This window comes from Eurypyga helias, unplaced genomic scaffold (assembly GCF_000690775.1).
Source record: "Eurypyga helias isolate BGI_N326 unplaced genomic scaffold, ASM69077v1 scaffold9193, whole genome shotgun sequence".
In the NCBI taxonomy this organism is placed as follows: Eukaryota; Metazoa; Chordata; class Aves; order Eurypygiformes; family Eurypygidae; genus Eurypyga; species Eurypyga helias.
This window is the reverse complement of record NW_010239195.1, coordinates 46092-58103: the sequence shown is the minus strand read 5'-3', so window position 1 is coordinate 58103 and position 12012 is coordinate 46092. Positions and strand designations below refer to the sequence as shown.

The window sequence follows — 12012 nt, the reverse complement described above, 5'->3', positions numbered from 1 at the left end:
TTATATGGGATTTCAAGAGCGTGTGTGTGGGCTTGAGTTGGTTGGTTGTTTCTTCCAAACTCAGTGACAATACATGCTTTTCTTTCCACTCTCTTGGTGAAATGTACTTAGATTCATAGGTGGATCAGTTTAGACCTCTTAAAATATCTCAGTGTGTGTCTCTGCCTTTAAGCAAAACAAAGCAATGAATTTGAAAGGGATATTTTCTAACATGATCATTTTGTTTCTAGTATTGCTGCAGATATTTACAGTGTCTGTTGTCATTTTCCACAGGCATTTGCTATTTCATTTTTTTTTTGTAATTATTTTAAATAGCTGGAAATTATTAGAAGTGTGTTGTGGTGTGAAACAGAAAACAAAAATAACAAAGCAGAAACAAAAGCACTAGCAGTGTGGGGAAGCAAATGACTTTAAAAATTACTAATACTTCTAGTTCTTAGTGGGCATTCTATTCTAGCTGCACATTCTCACATACACTGGTCTTCTCCCTCAACCTTCTACTTCGCTTTTTCCAAAACATTGCCAGGCTTCCAAGACTTGATAATTTTCCAGTAATACTGAGCATGCTGCTTCCCAGAGTCCACTGATACCACTGTTAGAATCAGGACAAAAGAAGCATTTTTCTTCAGTTGTTCAAGCAACTGAGGCAGTCCCTCTCTTGTTCTCAAGAGCAAAAAGAAAAATGCACAGGCTTTGTCTAAAGACAATCTCTCCCTTCACAGGAGCTCCAACTAGTTGACACATCTTAAAATCTTAATTGTGTTTATTTCCATTAAACATACTATTTTAAAAACTTAAACATACAGTGTACTCTCTGATATTGCTTCCAAAACTACAGTAAACAATATGTGTTCAAATGCCTAGGATTATTCATTTATTCAGTAATAATACAGGACACATCATGTGAATCTTCTAAGTTGTTTGCTTTGCACATCACCAGAGAGAAATATACTGGGAACTTTTGGTGAAGGCTACAGCACTCCTGACCTTTAAATTCTTTGTAAACTTTTCTCAGTGAACTATATTAGGATTTGTCCCACTGCTGGTGGTTTTTTTTTTTTTGTTTGTTTGGGTTTTTTGGTGTGTTTTGTTGTTGGTTTTTTTTAATATAAAGCTTATATGGGCTTGACTAATTATCTTAACCAAAGGCTTTTTTGTCTAATATTCCTTGTGTGGTTTTTAATTATTTTTTTTCCCCACAATATTACTATCTATAAATGCTAGTTAAATTATGTATTATCATTATTCCATTTTTTTAAGAAATAACATTTTCTTTGGTCATATACTGGACTGATGTTTGAAAATTAGTAATAAGAGAAAATGAAGCAGATATTCTACAATTAAGTGTTAACAATGAGCATATAAAGAGGGTATTATGTAAGAGATGTAGCCACAGAGAATTCACAATGAAACAGAAATTATGGTAAATGATGGAGACTGAGACAGTGGAATCTAGGGAAATTCTTGAAACTAGTGTTACTAGACCATTTTCATACCCATAATCCAGCAGCGATGTTTATTATCTGTGACCAAACTTCATATAAACAGCTTCAGAGAAGGACAACGCATAGCTGGAACAGCCATGGGTGTACAAAGGTCATGAATTGCCTAATCCTGAGCGACATCTACTATTTCAATCTTGATTATTCAAGTCAGTTGAAACAAACATACCATCATACCAACACAGAAATGTGGAAAACAGAAACAGGGTTACAATATGGCAAGGGTATTTTCTTTTCATGTTCTTTCCCATTTGCTAAATGCCTAGAGATTGCTCAGCTTTCAGATAACATGCCATGTTACTTTAAATCTAGGCAGCTAACGTCTAAAAACAGATCCCACCTTTACAGAATCTTTTTTTTTTTTTTTTGAAAGAGAAAAGGAGCAAAAAAGAGCTGAAAAAGGGAGAAGACAAAGATAAAGGCTCACAAACAGAAGCACACGTGTGAGATCTTGTTTGTGAAAAGGATCCCTAAAGGATCTCTTCTATTATTAGCTTTGATTAAGCCAGCTGATGTAGTAAAGTGCATTTAGCAGGTCATTTGCACCTTCTGTACTATAAGGGCCCACACTGACATCTATCCATACACTGGTATTACCTGTGCCTTGGACATACGGAGATGGAAAGTATTCTATGCTGTACTTCTCTCTGAAAACCTGGGAATTGTTTTGTGTTTGTGAAGAACAGTAGCATGAAAATCCCAAGTATGGTTATCTTGGACTCATTTACTTCACCCTCAGAAAAACCACCTCAGAAAACATGGTGAGACCATTTCTCTTTCTGTTAGGTACCGTCAGAGAATAACAGAATTGTTAACAGTTTGTTCCTACAAGCATTATACAGGTTGGAGGAAAGATAACAGGAATAGACCTATTGAGGACTTTCTTTTACATTTTAATAGCCTATTGAAACGGTCAGTAATTGTGAGTATGTTCTGGGGCAGGTGCTTATTTGACTGTTAACTTGAAGTTGTTCATTTGACATATTACATATTGTACTCTGCAACAGTAAATAATGTCTTTCACTCCTGTTTAATTTATGGATCTGCTTTCCCCTGCGTACCACCACCCGTGGATTTCTCAGACTTTGTCACAAGCTTATTTCCTTCCTAATTATCTTAACCCAGATGTTATGATTCCATCCAACTGCTGTTTGCCAAGACATGCTAGTAATGGACGTATTTACTTCCCGTCTTTCCACATCACTTTCATATTTCAAGAACTGATTAAGATGCTACAGGCTGGTAAATGGTTCCAAATACCAGCATACAGAATGACAGTGAAAATGTTTTAAGATTTGTTGCTTTCTGCCACAAGTGACAAACACTTAAGAAGTTGTTACTTAGGATAAGAAGTATTGTCTACAAACCATTGCACACTAAAATGAAACTAAGTGTGGAGATGAAGTTAAAGAACATGTTACAAATTTTCCATTAAATGTATTTTTCCAAATGTCATTTTCTGGCCACTGGCTGTGGAAAGGAGCCGTGCCTTTCCAAGCACTTTATGGTCAGTTTCCCACAGAGGTTATCAAGCCCTGATGCCACTGCCTAATAGGTTGGACACCATACAACAAAAATAGACTTGGATAAAGTGAGGTATTTACTGGCTTTTGTGTCTGGAGAGAGAAGAGGTCTTTTTTTTTTTTTTTTTTTGATGACCCAGAAAGCATGCTTTTTCACCCTTAAGATCAAACTGTACAAAACTCAATAGACATCACATGCAACTTCTCTCTGAGTTAAAAGATTTTAACTTTATTGATCTCTGCAGGTTTTAAAATGTTGAAGATTATTTCTACAACACCCACTTTCTGGGTGATTTCTAAGCAATCATACCTTTAACCAAGAACTCTCTCATGACATTTTTTTTGGTGTGTGCCTTTTCTAAGAAGTCCCAAGGGCCATTTTCCTCATTTCTCCATTCTCTTGGTATGCTTGCCCTATAGCACGCAGTCAGATTAGAAATAGCATCTGCATATGGAAGGCAGAGCTTCTCTGGTTTTCACTGCCTTCTGGAGACTTGAGCCAAATGCTAGTGAGTCTGCTATAATCCCAGATTTACAAAAAAGTGACTTCTGCTAAATGAGGCCTTAAAGAAATATTTAAAAATCACACTCCTCTAAATTCTCCCAGAAAATGCGGGAGAGCAAAATGAGACAACGTTGTATTTCTTACCATATACCTTAATGTTCTTTTATTGGTGTCATTTTCAGTGTTGGATATAGAAACATACCTAGACACTTCCATTCTACTGCTACAAATAGTTCACTATAACAGTATTAGCACTTTGAAAGAAAAACCCAACCTGATGGTTTTAGTTTTTCCAAACTACAGGCTCAGCTGTAGAAATTTAAGTTAGCACAAAATAATATTTCTCTTTAATTTCTTTGGTCTTTACTGAAAGAATTAAAGGCAAAAAAATGTCATATTTGCAGTGATAGAGGTAGAAGTCCTGAAAATACCTCAAAGACTGTATTACTAAAAAGTCTTTTTGGCTATTCACTTTTCTCATTTTCTAGACTTTTACAATACCTGTTAAACTGCTGTGTATGTATACAACATTTTAGGGATATCTGTTACCATATTATGAAGAATGATTGCATTCAACAGAGTAAAAAATTGGACTTAATCTTTTAGAGAAAATATGCTTTTTATTTTTTAAATGCTTCTCTTCCAGAAAGTATAGTCAGACTTGTAGACTGCCTTACTAGGAAAGTCAGTTAATCCAGGAAGTAGCATTTGATGCGCTGTCAAAATCTTTTTTTTCTATTAGCTAACACAAAAGACTCAACTCATCCTAACAGATGAAAAGTGCCTCTTTGAATTAAAAATACATAGCCAAAAAAAAACAAACCAAAACCAGGGAAGAAGTCTTTTGGGATGGGTGGGGCAGAAGGAATATAGGGAATAGAGCCAGACAAAAACGAGACCCACACCTGAAACCATTGCAATTTATTGAGGATGAGAGATTCTAAAAATAAGCAACCCTCATCCACAGCACATGATAAATGATGAATCTTAGTGGATTCTGAATAAACAATAAACAACAAGAAAATTGTAAAGCAAAACCCATATTTATTAAATCTCACCACAAAGGAAACTTCCTTTGGAAAGTTTAGTTGGGAGCATATGACTATAATCCGTCCCATCCTGTTCCTTATAAAAATGCAGGTTGCTGAACAGTACTTTATGTGTAAAGGAGATTAAACCCAAATTTAATTTCTTATAAGGAACTAGTGACACACAAGTTTCAATTTTCCAACTGATGTATCCTATTTTTCTAGCAAGCTTCCTCGTCGCTGTAGCTCAGACACCAACATCTCTCACTGTCAAGTGAAAGATTCTGCCCTTTTAAGGTGAGATCCTATTACAGATTGTTTCTTCTGCTGTACATACCTCCAAATAAAGCACAAAAAATGGTAAAGCTGAATTGAGGGCAGAAGAATAAAACGGTTCTTGGTGGTCTGTTAAGAAAAATACTATAACTTGTTATTTGGAAAGCCTTCCAATATTTTGCCTAAGCATAGTTACTTAATAATTAAGCAACTCGCCAAACTAATGGCACAGGCCACTAGAGAAACTAGTTAACAAGGGCCTGCTGGAGAAGAAGGTCTGATATGCTGAGTTGTCACAAGTATGAATCGTCTGTGCTGATTTCAAATCTGCTTTTGCATAACACCTTGCCTAAGGCAGGTGCACTCTGCAGAAAGTAGTTTCTTCTGGGCGTATACAACTGTTACGGTGTAACTTACACAGAGAAAGTAGCGCAGAAGGACTGAAGAGCTGCAGGTGATACACTGGGATCGAATGTGAATCACTTCCAATTCCTTGATTTATTTATGTGTGTGTATATACACACACATATACATTGTATATAATGAACTGCAACTGTTTGTGGAACAGAGCAGTGGAGCTGCCCAGAGAGGTGGTGGATTCTCCTTCCCTGGAGACTTTCCAAAGCCACCTGGACTTGTTCCTGTGTGATCTGCTCTAGGTGATCCTGCTCAGGCAGGGGGTTGGACCAGATGATCTCTAGAGGTCCCTTCCAACCCCTACCACCCTGTGAATCTGCTTGTGAACCAAGCTCCATTCCCACCATCAGAACAGCTGCTTTCACTGACATAAAATATTGTAGAGATCAGTGAGAACTTGGTCAAAATGTCCAGTTTCTATAAAGGCAAAAATGTAATACATCTTCAGAGATGGGTTAGATAATAATAACCAAAGTGGGAAGAGGATTGTTTCTTCAGATGATTTGTAAGGTGCCTGAAAAAGGGCCATATATTTACTGAGAAAGTCAAAGCACAGATTTTTTTTCTTTAAGGGAAAAAAAAAAAAAGTGGATTTTTACCAAAACCTGTAGATCATGAAGAACAAGTCAAGTCCCATAGACAATGTGACCTTTCCTTATTGTAGAATCTTTTGCTGTTAGAAAATAAGGGGAAGAATGCATTGTGTCACAAAAAGAACGGGCTAAGAAAGAGTTGAAGCTAAAATCTAGAAGGCTGACCATACAGCATTCCTTTCTGTAACAAGCTTTTCAGCAAGGATAGTCATTTGGCCATCCCATGCGCTCCTCACTATTCCCTTTCATCATCCATCACAAAAATACAAATGACGCAAGTGCTAACAGTGTGCAAAAGTGACTGCAGTTGTCCTTGGGTTTCCATTGTTTTCTGAATTTCCTGGCTTTGCTATATTAATATAAATGTTTCTGAGAGTGTTGAGGGAAAAAGGATGCTGCTTGTTTAAACAATTTTAATGAAGGTCTAACCTTTTACATTAAACATCTGTTCCCTTAATTTACTTTCTGGCATTAGTTCATATGTTTTCTGCAAAGCATGCAGTTTAATGAACATATACCAGATTATTTAAATGAATGGTTTTAATGAGTTCTTTGAAAAGATTTCTATAAAAACTAAGCATGACATAAGTTTCTCATTTGGGATGCTTTAACATATTTTAAGAAAAACATACATAATCACTTTCCAGCAAACACAGACCTTAGTTGTTTTAACATTCCAGTGTCTTTGAGCGCTAATAAAGTAAAGTAGTAGTTTCGTAGGACTGATAAATCAGTACAGCAAATTGATGTTTTAATATATTATTACTTCCTAAGAAACAGATTTTTCTTATAGGAGAAAGGAAAATACTTTTTCATTTTACCAGAATGGAAAATTAGTTTATTTCTAAATAATGGAAAGATATGTACAGGCCTAATACTATAGGCTTTCACTAAAAGGCTCCAGCAACAGACTTAATTATTAACTTATTAATACTCCTAAGAAGGAAATACATCCAAGTTCTACTTGGATAAACTCAGGCAAAAGCAATTTGACTTCATCAAGTCATTTAGCTTCAAAATTATTAAACTTAGTCCCTGAATCTATTTACTCTTTTTATGTATTCTCTTATTGCAATATGAGGTGTTAATTCCATTTAAGTAATTAGGATTGGACATAGTTCAGCATGTAGCCCCCAGGAAGAAAAATATGCCAAAAGTCTAAACACATTTGCAGCTGCCTGTAATAATGTCTTTTGCTTTTCAACCAGCAGGGAGTTCTTTATAGGATCGGTCTAATTGTTTAGAAGTCACTTCATGGTTTAACAATATTTAATTGCCCTGATTTTTCTCTATTGATTTTGTAAATATACAAATAACAGCACTGCAATGGAAATGCAACCTGCATGAGAGGTTTTAGAATTTTCAATCGGTGGTATTTTGCCCTCTTAGAATAAAATCCATTTTTCCTGTGGAATAATGTAATAAGATGGGCCCTAATCTTAAAGGTCTGATTAGTCAAGAGATGCTCTGTTTAAGCAGCATTACAACAGCTGAGTCTTTTTCTGAGCATAAAACTAATGAGCGCATTCATTTATGCATAAGGTAACTGTATTGTAATTAGCTGGTGCTGAGCCTTAAAAGACATTTTGTTTAAATTTCAAAAATTTCATTGTGATTTCTGTGGCCTTCACTTAGTTCTACATACAGCCATTTCTAACTTTGTTCTAACCTCCTCTATCATTTCTGGCTGAAACCACTACAAAAATGCAAGGAAGATGCATCAGCTCATTCCCCATCCTTCACTCCTCCTGCCCATGGAAATGTACTGACAAAGATCAAATCTTAAACAACAATTAGTTTGCTAAAACTGCATAGCCTTGCGTTATATTGTGATAGAAGCATTTTCTTTTATCACTGATTACATGATAGGACTATAGTCAAAATCTCTCTTCTGAAGGCATAGTAAATTGCCATTGTTTTTAATGACAAGTATCTCATGGTGTAATATTTAACTACTAAAATACTTAACATTCATCAATATTAATAAGTGCCTTTGCATCACTATTAATAAATGCTAATAAATTAACCAGATACACATGAAAGGCTTAATATGCACCTTTAAATACCTACAGTATATTCATTTAAAATATGATACAAAGTCCAGGCTTTATACATGCAAAGCCTGACATCATTGTGGATTATATTTATCTCACATTGTTTTATTTTTTTCATGCTTATTCACTATTACAAGTGGAGGAATCAGTAATTTCTACATATTTTTTGTGCACTAGATCTTGGACATAGATGTTGATGCCATTGTTAGCACCAGCATCAGTTTGGCTCCAACTTTTCATTACTGAATTAATCTGTCCTTTCACAGAAGTCCTATGCCTATGGAGTTCACACATTTTTTTGAAACACTGTCTATCCTGCTTTTGGTCTGTGTTGCCAAGATTTGAGAGTGAATGACCTGAGTTTAAGTATCCACACTTCTTCAGCATCTAAAACCCTTGGTGTGAATGCGTACATTTTTTTGTATACTCACTTCAAATTTTTCTTTTTAAGTGAAAATGTTGAAGTAATGCTTACATTGTGAAAGTCTTCTATGATGCAGATTCCATTTTTGTGCATTTCATATTGATTGTAACTTGGAAACTTCAAGATATTTTACAATGTTGGGGAAATAAATCCTCAAAGGCAATGTAAATCTTATTTGCTAGGACATCTACCTGAACATCATGAGAGAATTCATGCTTTTCCACTTGAATTCTGAAAAAAGAAATTCTGTTCATCATGCTTCTACACCCCTTGTCACTCCCCATTTTATAAGCACCATCTGCTTTTCAACGTTCTTTCAAAAAGATAATGGTCTTAACAGTTGCAATTCCTGAATGAGCTTCAGTGATTTAGCAAGAAGACATGCTCTGTAGATAGTACACCTCTTGTCAGGTCAGAGGAAAAAAATGATTTTGAGTAGAGCTCCACTCAAATACATTTTGTGTGCAGTGCCCTTGGCAGAAAATTTATAAGGAAAAGGAAAATAATAATTCCTTGACTATTTGCCCCACATTCCATTCTTTTTACTGAGCCTTTGCTTCCCTTTTGCATCCAAGATAAGTTTGCACTTGGAGGAACACCTAGCAAAAAGAGATATACTTGGAAATAATTTTTATGAAGTATATCAGTGAAATAATAATACTAACAGTCAGATTCTAAGATGCATGTGAATTCAAAGCATTTGCAGGTGGAGCAGTAGGAAATTTTGCAAAGCAACTTAGCTGATGTAACGGTTCTGAGACTGGGAGTCAAGAGTTCTTTTACTTTCTTGGTAATTATTATTTAAGTAGAGGTGTGCAATCCTCTCAAGAGAACAATGCTGTTTAAGACCAAAGCATTATTCTTTCTCACTCAGTAAGGAGCTCATCATATAAATGTGATTAAAAAAGAACCAATTTGCTCTTACAAGACTGATCATGTTGGCAATACTGAATGTACAGCTTCATAGGAAAAAAAAAGTTTATTTTGCCTTTATTAAAAAATGACTGTTAGAGCAACCAAAAAGGTCTCCACTTTAAAATCACTTGAGTATGCACTTAGCAGCAGTATATGACTATTTTATATGGTCTTTAAAGTGCTGAATAATCCCATAAAGTTTTAACCTTTATTTTATTGGTAGCTGCTACTTTTTGTGTTATGTGTCTAAAGCCAATGAAAAGATTTTTCATGAATCACATGAATTTTTATTTTACTGCTCACATAAAAAAGCTTTGTAATATCTTTTAATAGCAAGATTTTGTATATCAATTATATCACAGTCAGCATGCATTATTGTGAACTCTAGTTTCTAGACCAGAAAGCCATGATTCAAACACCCTGAGCATTAAAATTAAATGGGTGGATGACTGACTACATGGGCTTGCTGGGTTATCCTGCAGCAGTTAGAAGATGGTAGAACACAGAGTTGTGACATCGTGTTTTAGTATATCTTTGATTGAGAAATAGGGTAAAAATTATTCAAAGGGGATTTTTTATTTATTTATGTATTTCTTTTAACATGATAACTGAACAAGAAGTGATGAATTACAATGTGGAAGGTATAAAATATTCCACCAGCAACCAAAACCTGCAGGGACATTTCAGTTCTCATGCAGAAGGAAAGCATGGTGAAAGACTTCTTAGCCACAAAGACAAATGAAGTTGTCCTAATTAAGATTACTAATAACCTTTTCAGTATCCTGTACTTCTTGAAAGCATTTTAAGCTTCAAAAGAGCTTAGCTTCTTCCTGTTATGTTATGCCACTGAAAGCCAGTAGGTGAAGTGACAGCAGGTTTCTCAGTTGAAAGGGAGTCAGTACTGTTCTACAAATAAATAATCACTCTGGGAAATTTCAGAGTGATTGCAAATAGTTTCATTAGTGAATTCTTCGCTCAGGCCATAATACCTTGTTTTTCTCCTCCCCTAAAAAGCACCGCACAAGCACAATTGCACGCTAACTTACCTGACAGGTTGGCAGATAGCACCAGTCAGCAACCATTAGGATTATCCAGACCAATAACCTTATGGAATAAAGAAAGCTATAGAATAACTTAGTGTTAACATACTCATCCAAATTATCCACAGGACATCATGGGAGCTGTGGCCAGTGCTGCCCATCTCTGGTGGGGCAGAGGAGAGGAGCGGTGTGAAGATGGGGAAACCACCCTGCAGCCCTGGGGCCCATATCCGTTCACTCCCAGTGTCCGCGCAGCCCAGGCACTTACCTTCTTGCCACCCAGCGCCTCGAAGTGGCTCCGCAGCTCTTCCACAGTGATGGGGGAGGGCTCGATCTGCTGAGGGCCACCTAGGGTCTCCTCCTTGAACACATCTGGCCTTCTGTTTTCTGCTGGCACTTTCTCCATGGTGCTGCTGCAGCTCATCTTACCCAGCGCCAGGGACTGTGGGACTGGTGAGTACTGGAGTGTCAGGCCAGGTCTTGTAGCATTGATGGACTCCCATCTCTGCTTGAGGAGCTCCACAGAGCCTTTCTGCAGGGGAAAGTCTGCCAGCTCCAGCGTGCCCTGCCAATGCAACATGTACCCGGGGTCAGAGACAGGCAGCACTGTGCTGGCAGAGGGCACCATGGGATGGCTTGAGAGGACTTGTGGGTGATGGGACAGGACAGGGCACAAGCTGGCAGCTGGGACAGAAGCCACTTCCCAATGCAAAGTGAGATCCAGTAAGACCAGATCCAGTAAGAGTCAGTGAAAGGGTTCTGTATTATATGTTAATTAAAGAGAGATTTAAGGGTGGTGTTTAGATACTTTATTCTTAAGCTTGCCAGCAGAATTGCTGTCTATCATGAATGGAAAAGCAGCAAGCACACAACCAGGGAGAATTTCAAACAAAGTGAGGCTAATGAATAAGTGCCTGGTAATCAGTGTGTGCTGCACTGAAAGGAGTTGTGAGAGGTGACTGCTGGTTTCTTTTGATACAGCTGTCAGTATTGTGAATTGAGACACAGCATTTTAATGCAGCTAGGAGACAGAAGGGCTTCTGCATTAGCTGTGAGAGTACTTGGATACTCTGGAAACACGTCCTAGTACATTGCTCCTAATTGCACTGTAACTCTTCTGGCAGGTAAATTACTAAGTGTTGATATCAAATCTTTCTGATCAGTTAACTGAGTTCTCACACGGGCCAATTCCACCTTTCTTACAGTATACTTGGGAAGGAAAATTGCCATTCTGTCATTTTTCACCAGCTGCTGAAATCTGCTAACCCTTTGATTTTTGAAGATTTTCTGCCCTATAGAAAATACTCAAATGTAAGTTTTCATCTCTCATTGAAAATCAGTTTGAATAGAAAGAACATGCATTTAAAACAGTAAAGAGAAAGAAATGTTAACAAGAACTGAGACCCAACTACTAGCTAGAACTCATTAGCTCCTCCCCTCTTGAGTTTATGTCCTTTAACATGCTTACATATGAGTCTAAGTCTGCATTGCTGGGAGTTGGGCTTGAGGGTCTTTTTGACTCAATTTTAAACCAGAATTACTGTGGTCTGTAATATTTTGCTTAGGAGGAAAAAACACAGGAGAAGCGCTGAGTATTTGATGCACTTCAAGAATGTTTTTAAAAGTAAACTCAAGGCCCACCTTCCCTGAGCAAAACAGGGAAGAGTTTCTTAGCTTACAGCTTTCACCTTCTATCCAACCAGAAATTGGCCCAAGACTTGTCTCTCCTTTTAGC

At 36.9% G+C, this 12012-nt stretch overlaps 1 protein-coding gene across 1 annotated transcript in view; it reads right to left on the bottom strand.

Annotated features, from left to right (window-relative positions):
* Positions 1 to 10857, bottom strand: part of XIRP2 (xin actin-binding repeat containing 2) — a 42344-nt gene extending 31487 nt beyond the window's left edge. The window contains exon 1 of the mRNA XM_010148055.1: positions 10546 to 10857. Coding sequence (XP_010146357.1) covers positions 10546 to 10857 — 312 coding nt within the window. The remainder of the gene's footprint in view (positions 1 to 10545) is intronic.
* Positions 10858 to 12012: the final 1155 nt, after the last annotated feature.